Source organism: Dermochelys coriacea, chromosome 5, assembly GCF_009764565.3.
Source record: "Dermochelys coriacea isolate rDerCor1 chromosome 5, rDerCor1.pri.v4, whole genome shotgun sequence".
Lineage (NCBI taxonomy): Eukaryota > Metazoa > Chordata > Testudines > Dermochelyidae > Dermochelys > Dermochelys coriacea.
The window spans coordinates 73,996,175-74,013,107 of record NC_050072.1 but is presented as its reverse complement, the minus strand read 5'-3'; the positions used below and the strand labels follow the sequence as shown (position 1 = coordinate 74,013,107).

The window sequence follows — 16,933 nt, the reverse complement described above, 5'->3', positions numbered from 1 at the left end:
TGCTTTTGTGGAGGCATGTTTACACAAACTGAAATGTGTAAACAAAAATATCAGTTTTAATTTACCTCTTTAGATTTCTCTGTCACGGTGTACAGTGTTTGAAGTTTTTGGGTGAAATCCTGGCTCCACTGAAGTCAATGGGAGTTTTGCCTAGGACAGCAAGACTTCACGCTTTGTATTTTAATGCTGTTTTTGATACACTACAGGTCAGAGTAGAGAGAGAGACGAAGGAGCTTTAAAGAAAAGTTAGGTGCCTAAGACCAACATTTTGACACTACTAGCATTCACAAAACCCCTCTTCCGTAGGTGCCTAAGTTCCCTATATGTCTAAGTTTCTGCTGGTGGGTACATGCAAAGCCACCTAAATCTTGACAGTACTGAAAAATTCAGTACCTAGCTTACACTTAAGTCCCGGTATTCCTCTGCCTATCCCTTCTTGAAAGGCCCAGTCTGGTAAACATGCTGCTTCTGGCCTGGAGTTAGGCATCTAACTCCCTTTTGAGGGGCAGGGCTTAGACCTCTCTCCTTAGCATTTGCTGTCAGCTAGCTTAGGTGGCTGCCTGCTTAGCATGCTGGCTTCTCTGAATCCCTAATTGGGCACCTAACTGTCCCCATGCGTTGTATAGGGAGTCTGGGGTAGTGAATTCCTCTAGGTGCCTTTTAGGAAGCCTAGAAGTTAGTTTATGCTGTGCTCAGAGCCTAAGAGTATGTCTACGCTGCAAAACCAAAGAAGACCCGTAACAGTGAGTCCTAGAGTATGGGTCTACAGACTCAGACTCTTGCCCATAGGGCTAAAAATAGCAGTGTAGGCATTCCTACTCGGGCTGGGATCCAGGCTCTGAAACCCCAGTGAGAGGGAAGGGTCTCAGAGCCTACCTCCAGCAGGAAAATCTATGCTGCTATTTTTTTTGCCCCATAGCATGAACCTGTTGACCCATGTTCTCAGACTCCTTGCCACAGGACCTTTTTGGCTGTGTAGGCATACCCAAAGTCTCATTTCCCCCCTCCCCCCCACCCGCCCCTTGTGAATGTAGCCCTACTTTGCTAAACTATATATCTGTCTACGTATCTTTTTTTTTCTTCCCCCCCCCCCCCCCCCCCCCCCGGCATTTCAGAATTCAAAAAGCTACTGAATCTCTGAAGAGTTTCAGGCCAGCAGCTCAAACTTCTTTTGAAGACTATGTGGTTGATATAACAAAGCAAGAAGAGGTTCTTGGAGATTTGTCCTTTTACTCCAGTGGTAAGTTCAATAAAGGGGGTTGTTTTTATTACCTCTTTCCTGAGTTGTGGCCCTGGTGGTGGTGCTAGCTCTGACGGGAGGCTAGGTTTTGGTAGGATTCCCAAGCTCTTCAGACCATGGCTGCAGAGGTCCTTGATACGCCTCCCAAAAGCTGTTTTCCATCAGAAAAAAGCTTTTTATGAAGACAGATTTCTGCACTCCCAACAATTTGTTCTGAAATGTCAAGCTTCTCAGTCTAGTAGCGCCATGTTCACTAAGGGTATGATGGCTACAGCAGCACACCTGCTAACTATGGTGCCCTGGGTGCAAAATTTTTCACAGACCTGACTGACGTACCTTGGGTCTAATTTATAAGCATAGACTAGGACTAAGATGTGGAATCATCATCATAATACAGAAAATGGAAAAATACTATTAGAGAGTGTGCATAGCAAACTTCAGTTTTGGGTAAAAATGAGATGCAATAGAAACGTAATGTAACCTGGCACATAGAACTACTTTACAAGTAACCGCAATAATTGACATTTGTGTTTAGAGGTACTGTACCAAAAACTATTTCAGTAGCTATTCGCTAATACACTTATACCAGGATTGTTCTTTGATGGTTAGAAGTATCTTTTTTAGACTGGCAATAATACTTGGTCTAACTAGAAGTTTTTGTGCCTTGCACAACATACATAGTGTGTGTGTGTGTGTGTGTGTGTTTGTTTGTTTGTTTGTTTGTTTTTTTACTTTCTTCAGTTTCTTGACATTTTAAATATATAGAAAAGGAATACTGGAAACTTGCAAAATGAGTACAGAGAACATCTTTCATCATGGGAGGAAGAACTTTCCATTACTTCATAAGCCATTTGTACACCAATGATATGTAGTTCTAAAACTAATACTAATAGCTGCTTACGTACAAAAATATTTTTTTCTTGTATCTTATGGCTATTTCAGGTCTAGATGTACCAGAGATCAATGAGGCGAGGAGCAAAATGTATAATAAAGCTTTGATCTGTTGGGAACATCTAGTGAAGGAAGATTCAGCTGATACCTATATCCTTGAATACCGTAAACTTAATAGAGAAGAGGAGAATGCAACATGGCAAGAGATTGAAGCCTGCAGCAAGAGTAAAGTCATCTCTGACCTTGAAAATAACAGCAGCTATGCCTTTAGAGTCAGAGGATATAAAGGATCTATCTGTAGCCCCTGGAGCAGGGAAGTTATTTTACACACACCTCCAGCTCCAGGTATACCAAGTTTCAGTTAATCCATAGACAACTGAATCAATATATAATGCCTACAGTTTCTCTTTAACCATGCTCATTTTCAAGTAAATTTTAAAATTGCAACCTGCTGTCATCCTTGTGGTGCATGTGAATGAATAAATAAGCATTGCATTTATTTATGAATTAAGGTTGAGACTAATTGGCAATCAGCTATAAGAGTTTTACACTGTCTTGTATTGCACTACCAGTAGTTTCTCTTATGTTAGCGCATCTTAGAAAAATTGTAAGATAAGTACAAAAAATCTTATGGTAAAATATTGACCTAGTGTGAATTTTTTGTTTTTTTTAGTCTTTAGTTTTCTTTTTGATGATAAATGTGGCTACAACAGTGAACGTCTCATGCTGAATCCAAGGAGAACCTCTGTGGAAAGTAGGGCTGGATTTCCTATGCTGCTAGGGGCTGAACGTATCCAAGTGGGGTGTTACACAACTCTGGACTACATCATTGGAGACACTGGAATCACAAAAGGAAAGCACTTTTGGGCTTTTCATGTGGAATCTTATTCATACTTGGTGAAAGTGGGAGTTGCATCTAACACTAAACTACAAGAATGGCTTCATAATCCCCGTGATGTAACCAGCCCAAGGTAAATGTGGTAGATCTTTGTATAACATTTTTTTTAAATGAGTGAATCTTTTAAAATAAATTAAAGGGACATCTTTCCATCTGGTAGAATTAAGAGTTGACCTTACCTCTAATTGGTTCCAATTAGGTTAGCTTCAGCAATTGTGTGTGGGGGTGGAGGGGTAAAAGAAGAGATGGGAAGCAATCCAGGGAACCTCTGATTTAAAAAAAAAAAAAAAAAAATTACTGTACATTTTCAGCAGTTGGTTGACTTCCTGAGAAGCTAGCAATTAATATTGGTGTCTAAATTATCCAAAACTCTAGTTTGTCCCCTGGAGACAATTGAAGTATATAGGTGTCTCACTTTACATTTCAGATATTGCAAGTGTCCAGGATATCATAGGCTGTGGTAAGGAGGCTTTCCCAGAGTTCAGTGGTCCTGTTAGGTTGTGGAATAGACACTGTAATAATGCCTGTGACATGTTTTTTTAATAGTCTACTTTATTGGACCACACAGTCTCACTGATTGCAGGCATAGCACTGCACTGGAGTAAGATTTTCTGGCTTAGTAGCAGCCAAGGGGCAAAGTACAAATGAAGGACTTCCAAATATATTCAGTCATAACTGTAATAATCATGGATGCATCTATCACGACATGGAGAATCCATGTGAAGAGGTTATACATTCAGGGCACTCTGGTCCCTCCAGGAATCAAAACTTCACAGATAATGCTGTATGAACCAGAGCACTGCAAGAGGTTTGTGCAATAAATCTTGAAACCACGCTATCTGGACCGATTTCTAAATGGTCTTGTTGATAAGGAAAGGATTGGGAATCAGGAGCTCTGGATCTAACTTCTGGCTCTGCAACGGATTATGTGCAACCTTGGTCAATTCATGACACTGGTACCAGTTTCTTTTTCTGTGACAAAAGGATAGTACTACTTTACCTCACAAAGTTCTTGTGAAACTAAATTCACTAACATTAAGGTAAGGTGAGAGACTATACTGATGAGCTCTATGTGAAACTCTTTAAAATAGAATTCCTAATTTCGATAAGATGCACCAGTTCTGAGTTGTCAACTCTGGCAAGACCCCTTCAGCCTGATGGGAATAGCTCCATCAATCCTTTATAAAAGCCAAAAATCAGAAAACCCCTAACCAATCTCTGAGTCAGTGAAGGACTAGCAGAATTGTTTGGTATGAATGCTGAGCAGTGTACACTATGTGAGGAAGTCCAAATTCAAACGTTTTCCTCCCAATGCTCATAAAACAGTTTGAGATTGGACATCCATTTTATGAGCATCTGTTGCAGAGCCAGAAGTTAAATACAGCATTATCTGTTTATAAAATACTTCAGTTTAAAATAACTGAAAGCATTCTGACTTTGATTTGTTCATTGAGAAAATTGTGCTCTTTGATTCTAGATATGAACAAGACAGCGGTCATGACAGTGGGAGTGAAGATACCTGCTTTGACTTATCACAGCCTTTCACATTGATTACTTTAGGCATGAATAAATTCTTTATTCCCAAGGCACCTACTGCTCCCAAAGATTCTGCAAATAGAATTCTTCCAATGCCATCTTGTATAGGAATCTGCCTTGACTGTGACAGAGGCAAAGTTGGATTCTATGATGCAGACCACATGAAATGCCTCTATGAGCGCCAGGTAGACTGCTCTAATACAATGTATCCAGCCTTTGCATTAATGGGGAGTGCAGGAATTCATCTTGAGGAAGCCATCACAGCAAAGTATTTGGAATACCAAGATGATATGTAGTGCAAATATCTACTAGTACTGTTTCTGAGACGAAAAATGTGAGCAGAAGGATCTGCCTTAACATTAAGTCTTGATTAATTACATCATATCTCCTACGTGCTTTTGCTGCACACATGTTTTTGGGTCATTTTTTAATCATCAAAACAAAAATTGTTGTCCAACCTCTTCTGCCCTTTTACCAACTTATATTGCCCATAAGGACATTCTTCCAGTCGCTTTCCTGCCTTTCTTTGATTGTGTGGTGAAACTTGCTCCTCAGAGTTTGATTAGCAACCTAATTGTCTTTCACAAGCTGGAAACCTGTTTGTTATATAATTTTATATTCTTACTTAGCTGGCTCTGTTGGTTTCACTTTTTTTTTTTTTTAATGGAGTCAGGGCCCACATGATGATAGTGCATTTATTGTGGTTATTTTATGTGTCCTTTTTATTTTAAAAGAAGCTTGTCTGAATGCATTTGAGTGGTCAAGCATTTTTGTAACTGACTCATGAGCACCAGTGAGATGGATTTTTCTGTGCTAAATAATGTTTGCACCAATGGAAAATGCAAAGCAGTAGGAAATCAAATCGGCACTAAATAGGTTATATTTGATGTGTGTGTGTGTGGGGGGGAATTATTGTATCTGATGTACATTTAGATTGACTATAAACTAAAATTATGACTTCCAGAAACTAGTGGATAACTGTACAAGTGGTTAATAATGAGGTTCTTAAATATCTTTACTATCCCAGGTTTTTAGTATGGACTGTATAAAGTATATTTAAAAAAGTGCAATTTGTCTTGAAACATTGGTCTTCAATGTCTATGAAACTCAGTTATCTGCATGGAAAATAATGGTTCCTGCTCTTTTGCTGGGGAAAAAAAGCAAATGAACTGGCACAAATGATTAAAATACATAAACAACTTTTTAATTAAAAAATTCAGGTCTTTCCGTTAATACATGTTTTGTAAATTAACGTCTTCAATAAAGGATTGTTTTTAGTAAGAATGTGTTACAAAAATGCACTGATTACATTTGAGACATTTTTTTTGCCTTAATGTGTCCGTTTAGCTCAAACGTTTGCTTGTTGTTGTATTAAAATTTCTAATGTTGTGGTGTTTATATGTTTGAAAGTAGTTTGTGCAAAAATGGTTTAAATATCTGCACTGTTACCATAGCTCATAAGAAACATGCATCTCTAAAATTGAAAATATTTCTGAAATATAAGATATTTAATAATTCACTGTTCTTGTTTGGTTGTGATTGTCTGTCTTATTGGATGTAAATAGTAAATATGTGAAGTACATTTATTAAGTATATAGTATTTAAGTAAATACTTAAATGGAACTTGAAAATCAGTGTTTTTTTTTTTTTTTTTTATCCAAGATTGAGGGTATTAATCATTCTGGATTATAAACCTAAATGAATGCAAGGTAAAATTAATGTTTTATTTGAGATTTGCCACATATGCCAGAACTTATTTATTAGAGAGTGACTAATAAATAGGCATGTTTGCCTTTTATAGTAGTCTGTCAACTGAACTATGATCCAGCTTCTGACATTGCTATTATATGCATCTCCTCATTATTTGAATTAAAAATTGATTTGCACTGGGAATTACTTGAATACTTTGGACACATTAATACAGTAATAAATGGTGCTTGCTCCTTCAGTGTATTAAACAGAAAACATACTACCTTGACTGTACAGAAGCAAACTGTTTTCCATTTTTCACAATAATTGAAAAAGTGTCATCTTCTAAAAACCCAGTTCAGTAACACTTGCCTATCCATATATTTTTGAAACTAATTTCTTGCTACAAAATAGCACCTTACAATGTCGACAAAGCTAAGAATTGTGTGGTATGTTTGGATCATTATGCAATATAGCTGCTAAACGAATAAAACTGTTGGTGACTACTGTGGTCTGCAAAGCTCTATACAGTATAGGTGTAAATCATGGAAGATGCTTTTCTTAACATCTAAAGTTTTAACCAGGATATTTTTGAACAAGACCTTCTTGTTCTTAAGTTTAAATGTAACTTCACTTTGGTTTTGCTTTTTTAAAATAAAAACTGAAAGGTAATGTAGCTGGGTCATTCACATTATTACATTCTAGTTCTTAAGCATTTTGCTGTTAAGATGTGGTAATTTCTTACAGTAGCTGAATGTTGGTTTTTAGATGGGGAAAAAATCATGTTCCTAGTGTAAGAAAAGTCTATTCAGTTATGCACAGATATCTTGAAGTGTGATATGTAACCTAAATACCTTCTGGGTGTGGTGTCCTGTTCCATCTAGTGGCACTGAGACCACTTAGAGAGAGATGGAGTCTGCTTTACAGCCTTAGCTAACAGCTGGTTGGTTTTAGCTCATGCAGTAGAGGTTCATGCACTAAGCTCCAGAGGTCCCTGGTTCAATTCTGCCCATAGACAATTGGAATCTGTCGGTGTTACACATATAAAATGAGATAAATGCTTATGGCATTCTTCCCCATAGTTCTCAGAGTGTATCAATCTATTTTAGAGTTAATACCACTTTATCTGCCACGGCTGTGATTTAACAGTTTCTGATAATTATTGACCTCACCTATGCTGCACCATGAAAATGAAGTTATATGAAACTTCTTAAACATGGAATTTGTTGTTTTCACAACTCCCAAGTTTCTCCTATTTTGTGGTGGTGGGTTTTCTGCATCTGTCACTTTTTTGCATACTGAGAGCTATGGTTAAGTTTACGATATAACAAATTAGTGAACTGTGAACAAATAAATGTCGGTATGGCTCAGCTGGATTCTCACTTCTGAGGCAGAAGGGCTTGGTTCATGTTTCACCCAAGGAGTTGTTGGTGCTGACATTTTGGTGCTGACGCAGTGCTGACTTTTATGGGTTGCTTGGCCATTAGGGTTGCTCTCTGCAGAGACTAAAGAACAGTCTGTCTTCCCAACATTTCATCTGTGCAAGTAAATGATCCCATATACCTTTTCAAAGAGGTAAGGGGGCAGTCCAGATTTAGCCAACACAAGTTCAAAACACTGTATTCTGTTAAAGGCAGAAATGGTGCTCTTGTTTGTATAGTGACTGCACTAATACATTGTAACTTTTTTTTGTAAAGTGCCTTGAGTGATGCTATTTAAAATAAATGTTGGTGGTGGGGGGAGAGCAACTGTGAGACTACAAGTAAGCATTCTCTGAGAGTCACTTGAGTTGAGGTAGATCTTGCTGGTACTTCCTGGAAGCACATAATTTGAGGGGCATAGTTAAAGACTTTGTGGTCTCTGACTGGAGCTGGATTTTTAATCTCTATTACAGTCTTGTTTATAATTAAATCTTACTTTAGGTAAGATCTTACTTTAGATTTAGGAAAACACTACTATAAATGTATATCTGTATGAGAAAACTCAGTGTGAGACTTCAGTGCAAATGAGAGAAGTGGCTTTGGCGTGGCCTGAGGAATATTTCTAGCTCCTTGGCACTGCAATAAGGCTTTTTTGTGTCTTTTTTTTTTTTTTTATTACCAACCATAAACATTGCACTAGGCAAGTTTAACTGTGTATGAAGAGATTCGTTTGTTTTCGCTGGCCTATCGAGTTTGACAGACTGTCTTTATAGAATTCTTAACCCCTTCCTCCCTCCCTTTTCTGCGCTGCTAGATAGAATCCTTAAGACAGAAGTGTGAGAATCTAAGGGCTTGTCTACACTGGTACTTTACAGCGCTGCAACTTTCTCGCTCAGGGGTGTGAAGAAATATCCCCCTGAGCGCTGCAAGTTTCAGCGCGGTAACAGGACCGTATGGACAGTGCACCAGCGCTGGGAGCTGCACCCTCATAGGGATGGTTTGTTTTTGTTTTTTTTAATATAGAGTGCTGGGAGAGCTCTCTCCTAGTGCTGTGGTGCAACTACACAAGCCACATTTGCCAGTGTAGACAAGCCCTAATTCAGTGCTTCTCAAACTTTTGTACTGGTGATCCCTTTCACATAGCAAGCCTGTGAGTGAAACCCCCTGTTAAAAAAGTGGTTTTAATTTGCCACCAGTATTTATAATGTTATAAAGTGGGGTTTGGGGTGGAGGCTGATGCCTCGTGACCCCCCACATAGTAACCTGATGATCCCCTGAGGGTCCCAACCTCCAGTTTGAGAACCCTTCCTCATATGCAATATCTCTTCCTACTCCAGTTTAAAAACAGTGTTTTTGTCTCTGCCTCTGCACTCGATAGGAAACTATTTGGTCCCTATTTGTTTGCATCCCTTGATTTAAGAAGGTGGCAGTCGCCCAGTGAGCAATGAGGCCCTCTCAAAGTTGTCCATACAAAAACAGATCTCTTTCCCTCACACCTCAGTGAGAGAGAATGGGGGTATATCTTTGAGTGTAACGTGTAGTAATGTCATTTGAAAAAGTTGTAAGAGAGTAAAACTAAATCTTAATTTATTTGAGCATAAGCTTTCGTGAGCTACAGCTCACTTCATTCGATGAAGTGAGCTGTAGCTCACAAAAGCTTATGCTCAAATAAATTTGTTAGTCGCTAAGGTGCCCTAAGTACTCCTCTTCTTTTTGTGGATACAGCGTAACACAGCTGCTACTCTGAAATAAATCTTAATCACTTTACTCTACAAAAAAGTGATGAAATGAAAGAGATTCCTACTAGAAAAATACATATGAGTCATAAGTGCTTTCTAAATAAAGTTTTTCAATAAAAAGATAAGAACTACATGTGCAAGACCAGCTCAAGAAATAAGCATGAGCTCTTAACGTACCTAGATGTATTTATCCAAATAACCAAACTAAGCAGTGAATTATCGAGTGTGAAGTGCCACTGCTGTTCCATCCTATATATAAATATATTTAGCCTCTCTCATTATGGAAAAAGCTTGGCTGATAAAGTAGACCACAAGCCTGAGTCAATTCATGCTGGCACATGTTCCTAGAGCCCTCCATTAGTACTAATGCTTTGAATACCAGTGGCAAAGAGCTAACATCCTTATTTAGGACTTTGCATATTACTGAATTGGATGCACCTGTAGTTGCTCTTTAGTGGCATGATAAATCAAGTCACTTGCAATATATCCTTTTGCAGAGTATAGACCCTCTTCAAATGCACACTATTCAGGTTAATGGGAGATGACTGGGTGAGGCATACACAAAGGACAATCCACATTTTGTTTTGTTCAATCTTCCATTAAACACCATTACATCATGTTACATTACTCCACCTAGAATGAGGCAACACTGCGCAACTTCTCAATTATAAGCCCTATCTGAGGATTTGCTTTCCACCTTTCCTCTGTTTCATTTGTTGGTTAAGCCAAGAAATTACACAGACCAGGGTGTGGTACCTGATCTTGTTGGTAGTGGTAAACTCCTAGCAGGGGCATTTGTCCCCTTTTTAAGGGACAGCAGGGCTGAGGCCTAACTTAGGGAATTGTTTAATCAGGTAGCTACTGCCTTTAAACAATAAAACCCAGCTGTTAGGTGACTGCCCGGAGAGGAGAATTATAGAGGAGCATACAGTCATGACAGAGGCTCTCTGGGATGGGAACTAGAACAGAGCAGAGATCGGAGGGCTGGAGAAGCCTGTTTGAGTCACTGCACGGCCCCAGGAAGGAAGGCTGTGGAATCCTTTAACCAAGAGGAAAGAGGAGTGGATCTAAGAATCATGTTGTGGGAAAGATTCCAGAGAGGCCAGAGGCTGGCAAGGCTCTCTGTCCCAGAGGGAACTGGCAACCTGAAACCTTGGGCCAAGGGTAAGGTGGAACTGAAGCTACCTGTTGCCCAGCTAAAGCTCCTTCTCTTCCACCCAAGCCTTCTCTACCCCTCCTGTGTGAGTCCTCCCAGCTGTTTTACCTCCCCCACACTACCACCATAGTTCACCTGTGCGGCCAGAAGATGTGTGGATGCGCACACACAAGGGCCACCAAAGACCAGCAGCGCTCTAGCCAGACCACACACACACGGGGGTGGGAAACAGCCTTTCATCTCATAACTTTTTTTTTTAAAATTTCAGAAGTTTCCCCATTCTATATCAGGACGAAACAATCCTGTTGAAAAACCCAAGAGGGTCCCACCCACCCCAGAATCACCATTAGCTCAGGGTATAGGGCCTTCACCCTGGCCGCTTGCTTTTTTTTTTGGTGGAGTTCAGCACTAAGCCATTCTCACAAGAAACAGCATAGTTGCCAAATGTCTCTTGTTCAGGTGAGGGTTTGCGCTTGTTGCTAGCAGACAGGCCGCTCCTTGCAGCCTGGAGGTAGGCAATGGTGCAAGTAGATTTTTAACTCTTTCTGGTACGGTGACTCATGGGAGGGACACAAAGGGGGACACCAGCTAAAGGGGCACATGAACCCCCGCACATGACTCCTCCCTACCCGGCCCCCAGCCCTCTCCTCCAGCGTGGCTGTACAGACCCCAGACAGGAGATGCAGCTGTGGGAAGGGTTGGGGGCAGGGCTGGGGGTGGTACAGCTGCACCAGAGGTGCTGCTGGCAGGGGGCCACCCGGCGGCCTCACGCTCTGCTCCTTTTGCCACTGCAGTTTCCTGAAGAGCCCTGCGGTATTCAGCAGATTTTGAATGTGTCTTTCCGGTACAGCATACCAGCAATATATGTCGTAATGGTACAGCATAGGGGACTGTACCGGCTTATTTGCACCACTGGAATTAGGTGCCAAACTCTGTGGGGGAGTGGGGCTTAGAAAACACACACCTGTTATTGTCTATCTTAGATGGCTCCCCACCTAGCGCGCTGGCTTTTATGACTCCCAGTCTCAGGCTCCTCTCTCTCACCATGCATTGTATTGAGATCCTGGGGCCCAATTCCTCAAAGGTATTTAGGTGCCTAACTTCTATGGATTTCATTGAGGACTATGGGCCTAAATATCTTTGGGGATCTGGCTGAGGTGTCTAACTCAAGCTTTGTAGATTCCAGTAATTTTTCTAGGTGTCTAAAAGTTAGATATTGCAACACCAAGTGTCTCAGACCCTAAGTCCTTTTGTGGATCTGGGCCTTCCTCACTACCTTGGAAAGGCATCAGACCTTGGGGATCAGTTCCCCACCTTTTAAATACCCAAAACTTCTGTTGAAGTCAGCCCCGAGGGAGAGAATTGTCAACAGTTTACAGTAGGTCTAAAAGGTAAGTAGCAAACTCTTTCTTTTTCTCCATTACTCTACATCGGTCAATATGGTAGATTAGTACAACCTCCCTCTCTTTCCTCCTCCTTTTTGTGGTGATTTACCTTCCCCCACATCATTTAACCTGGGAGCCTCACTTAGGATGTGATCTAACTGCCATTGATATCAATAGAAGGATCCCATTGACTTTTCTGAGAGTTGGATTAGGTTTACAGCAATCCCAGTTGCTACAAATTGCTTGCAGAGGTTGTTTTCCACAACAGCTTCATGGAGGAAGTCTTTTTCCCCTACCTAAGCTTTCTTTTTGCTCTGAGACTTTTCTCACTTTTCCTTGCACATGGAGGAAGTCACGTGCCCCACCCTGGCCACCTTTAACCTCCACCTCTCTCAAGTCCTCTGACCCAGTACATGACTGATTTCCTCTCTTTCTCTCCCTCACAGCACCTTCAGTGGCTCTGCAATAATAGCTAATGCTCAGCTAAGGCTATAGCATGAGCCCCATGCAAAACCCTAGCAGATGGTATCAGGCCTCCTTTCCATATATAGGTCCCTGTGTTTCAAGGTCATCTATATGTCCCTTTATTTTGAGACACCTGCTTCTATTCTGACTGTGGTACCTGTCTGTTCTCCCCACAGGATTCAAGCTTTGGTTGGACTTACCTAAGGGAGCTCCCCTTTCTTGACCTATCTAGGAAGAGAGAGAATTAAACTCAAGCATTCTCTTATGACCTCAGTATACCTGTATAGACATTCCTATCTTCTCAGGGCTAAATGTCTTTCTCCCTTTATTTGTACCTCCTTCCATTTAATCCTATCCCTTGCATGGTTTTCCTAGGGTCTGTGAAAGGAACGGGCCAGCCCTAAATGATTAATTACAGCTCCATAACTTGGTATGGCACTTTACAAAAAGACAACATTGTTCTGGCCCCAAAGTGCTTAAAGTCTAAATTAGACACATACATGTTATTAAAACAGAAAGGGCCAGGTAGGAAAAGGGGCAGGGGTGAGGGTGGGAGGGAAACATGGGGAGAAAATCCAGGAAACCACAATGGATGCCCTTTTAGTTTCATTTCAGAGTAAAATGATAATTTAGTACATCAGGTCTAGATTATTAATGACATTTTGAAGACTGTTTGTAGCTAACAAGATTCTGTTTTGCTTTCACACACTTGTGAAATTTGCATGCTGGCATGTGTACAGCCAGCAGAAAGCAATGTTGTGTGTCCATGAACTATTTAGACATTCAGTCTCTTGGGCTAATTAAGTGTCTGGAAGAAAAAGTTTTTAAAGTAATTAAGCTCCCCTGGAATATCCCATTCTGTTGCCATGAATGTTGTGGGAAAGATACACATAGCTTGGACTGAACTAGCAACACTCCATGGTGAGCTTTGCTGTGCCTGATAATGGGGAAGTACATGCCCGTGAAATGCAAGATTTGCCTAGGGGATGTTAGTTTCACCAGTCAGGCTCCCTCCTCTCCTCACCTGAGGTGTCTCCCTCTTCCCATGATGCTTTTCACTGCTTTCATCCCTTCCATGCTCTTCCTTTTTTAAAAAGGACACGCTATCAGTTAAGTGCTACTGACCCAGCATTTTGCCCAGTTGACACAGTCTTAGGAGCTGCTTGGCTGAGGGGAAGGAAAGCTAGTCTCCCAGGTAAAGCTCCCTCCTTGCCAGGCCTAGCTGTTCTCTGCTCTGCAGTGAGGCAAAGTGCTGGGAGCATGGACTGTGCTGGGAGAATGTACTAAGCAGGAAGCTGGCTGAGACCAGACTCAGCTGGCTTTGATTCCCTCCTAGTAAGCAGGTCAGAGCGGAGGAGATCATTAAAAGGTTTAAAGAAAGTAGCTGGGTGCAGCTGAGCCTGGAGAGCTAAAAATTGGGGATGACAAAGAATTGTAAGTATGAAAAGTATTGAAGACAATGGGACTTGTGTATGTTTTTACACAACTTTATACAATTGAAACCTAAGTGTTTGCAGGATCAAGGCCTAAGGACTTGAGCCTGTGCCATTAAAGTCAATGGGTGCTTTGCCGCTGACCTCAGTGAGTGGAGGATCATGCTGTGAGACTGGAAACTCTGCTAGGCAGGTGCTGTCTCTTATTAGGCTTGATCCAACTTCACTAAAGTCAGTAGGAGCTGGATGAAGTCCATTATATGTAAGTACAGTACCTAACACAGTGGGGCCCTAATCTTCATTAGGTAATGCTGTAGTAAAAATGTGATGTCATAAATCATGCAAACTTTGGGTGTGAACATATGCAAGAATATTTTTAACACAAGATTATCCTAGCCAATTTTTTTAAAGCTGAGTCTCTTTTTAGCATTGTACAGGAATAGAGTAGCTATAGGAATGTAAACAGGTGGCATGGGGTGGGCTGTCCCTTTAGGGAATATCTGCACTGCAGCTAGGAGCAAGTCTCCCCGCCTGGGTAGACCAACTTATGTCAGCAGTGTGTGCGGGTTCTCTGTGCAGGCTTCCTCATCTTCCTTCACCTGTTCTGCTAGGTTCAGGTCCTTCTCCCTCCATGATGTGTGGGGAACAGGATTTGCCCTCATGCAAATGGACAAATTTTAAACTGTGTAACAGGACTTTGAAACTATTCAGAATGTGCATATAAAAGAGAGAAACATATGAGTGTACAGACACAGAGGGAGGATTAAAAATGGAAGTGGGTAGAAGAGAGCAGAGTATGTAGTGTCAGAGCAGTCAGTAGCAGCATCCCAGTATTGGGAAACATGGTATGTCTGCTCTGTGAAGCCCAAGTAGAGTAAGGGTGTGTGTCTAATTTTATACAATCCAGCAGTTTCACAAGTACTTATTTAGTTTTGAGTGGAGAGGCACAAGATTTAAGATTGCTCGAGGTGTTGTTTGATATGGAGACAATCCTCTCTTTAATCTAGTTTCAGTGCTGCTGGTAGCATTGTTAATCGCTATAGGATATACATGAGTGCAAAGACGCACTGAATGATTGCTTTGGAGTAAAGCTGGGAAATGTTTCTTCTCCTTTGAAATGCAAACTGAAAAGTATTGCCATTGCTCTTGTGGCTGCCAGTTTCTTTGACATGGCATTCACAATACTGATGAATGGTAGAGAGTGGCAATCAAAGGATTTGGAGATGCAGGGGACCAAAATGACGCATTCTTATTTTCCACTTTTTTATGCTAGTTGTAAAGATGCTTTCCTTAGCTATGCATATCTGTCCAGGGCAGTACTGCTTGTTGGACACACATCAGTCAAATGTTTGTGTATCAGAAAACTTTCATCATGCATGTTAGTTTTTCTCTTATTTTAAATGACTCAAGTGTGTTGGAAAAGAGATTAGGCTTTGCTAAATTCTATCTGGAAGTGTTGAGAATTCTACTGGACTTTAACCATAAGACTTTAACCTAATAATAACTTACCTTGTCAAAAAAGTCACTTGGATTTTCTTGCTGCTGTGCTGTTGAGAATAATGAGGGTAATGAATAGGTAATTAATCAAGTAGTTAAAAATGAAGACAAATAATCAGTTCTTCTAAAGCCAGCTAACTTCAGAAGGGATTACAAATGCTTTTCTGTGAAGATCAGGAAAGCTTGATCAGTTACTAAAAATGATCAAGCTTCCTACATTTTTTGTCATTGATTTATAAAGATTCCTTAAAAGGTTTAACCCTCACCCAGACATGTCCAGGAGTAAGAAGAAGAATACATAAATGACTCTTTGTATTTTGGATGAGGTGGAACTTCCATGAACTGCTCTTGAAACTGCTCTGTGAGAAGTTTTGTGCATACAGCAAAACTGGCAAATCTCACGTTTGTGGTTGATTTTACCAAAATGGTGTAAAACCACTTTTTTTTTTTTCCTGGTGCCTTTTTCATAGCAAGCAAATGGAAATTTTAAATCTCCAAAACCATTTTTTCTTTTTTCAAAAGAATGTTGAAATTCCTCAACTGACTACAAAATGAACACTAAGGTCCCATCTATACTGCGACTAGCACTGAATTAAGAGACTAGTTACTAAAGATTATCCCCTAATTATGTTACAACAAATGTATCATTTTTAGTGAGGATAAGGCCATAACCATGTTCTGACATGGTTTTTTAACCCAGTGACAGAGTTTGGTTAGGTTTCATCCGCACTACAGATTTTAATTGTGTTTTGTAAATGGTTCAGAGGGCAATCATGTTGTAACCAGGGCCACCAACTTGGTTATAATTAAGTGGACATATCCACTGGGCCTATTACAAGGTACAGTGAAGTCAATGGGCTTAGCCTAATTAACATCAATGGACTGTGGCCTAAAGTCACTAAATGGTTGAGCTACAGGTAGGAGGGAAGAAATGGGAAATTTTCACAGGAAATATTTGAATAAATGTCACGGCTTTTGTAAAAGAGAAACTTGCCTTTTTTTCTCCTGGCTTTATTTACACCAGAATTGTTGGCTGTACCATGATATCCACACCCCATTGCTGTTGTTATTTTAGGAGGTATAAATGTCTGCAGACACACAGGCAATATTTGTTTGAAAGTCTGGGTTTTCTTTCCCAGCCAGGATGCGAAGGAGATGCAGTGTTACAACTTAAAGCCTGACTGCCACCACGTTACTGGCTGAATAGAAAGGTGGACAGCTCTATTTTTTACATGGGCACTAATCTGCTGCAAGTTGGTTCTCCTGTAGCTAACACATGATGCAATAAACATTAACAACCTTTTGCTTTCCCCAAAATTGTTCTGTGTGAGTTGCACAATTGGTCATTATGTTATGTTGGATCATATTAAAGAAGTTCTGTATTAAAATCACAAATGAGTTTGATTCCCCATAGTTTAAATTCCAGGGTATTACTAATTAAGAGGTCTCTTGGTCTCTTATTTTTACTTTTTCTCTCCCTCTGTGTGAAACCTGCAAGCTGCTAATTGTGTTAGTACATCCTAAAACAGAGTCTGTTCTCAAAGCAGTATTTTGTAACAACAGAAACAGCACACAGAGACTCC

General features: G+C 40.4%; 1 protein-coding gene across 8 annotated transcripts in view; it reads left to right on the top strand.

Moving 5' to 3' along the window:
* TRIM36 (tripartite motif containing 36) overlaps window positions 1-6,928 on the top strand; it is a 53,277-nt gene extending 46,349 nt beyond the window's left edge. For 7 of the 8 annotated variants that reach the window (XM_038403128.2, XM_038403129.2, XM_038403131.2 and 4 more), the window contains 4 exons: window positions 1,116-1,240; window positions 2,183-2,476; window positions 2,805-3,102; window positions 4,507-6,928. In XM_038403128.2, coding sequence (XP_038259056.1) covers window positions 1,116-1,240; window positions 2,183-2,476; window positions 2,805-3,102; window positions 4,507-4,861 — 1,072 coding nt within the window. In that variant the 3' untranslated portion in view covers window positions 4,862-6,928. Of the gene's footprint in view, window positions 1-1,115; window positions 1,241-2,182; window positions 2,477-2,804; window positions 3,103-3,612; window positions 3,838-4,506 lie in introns of all 8 variants that reach the window. The other variant, XR_006281464.1, reaches the window with a different exon arrangement.
* Window positions 6,929-16,933: the final 10,005 nt, after the last annotated feature.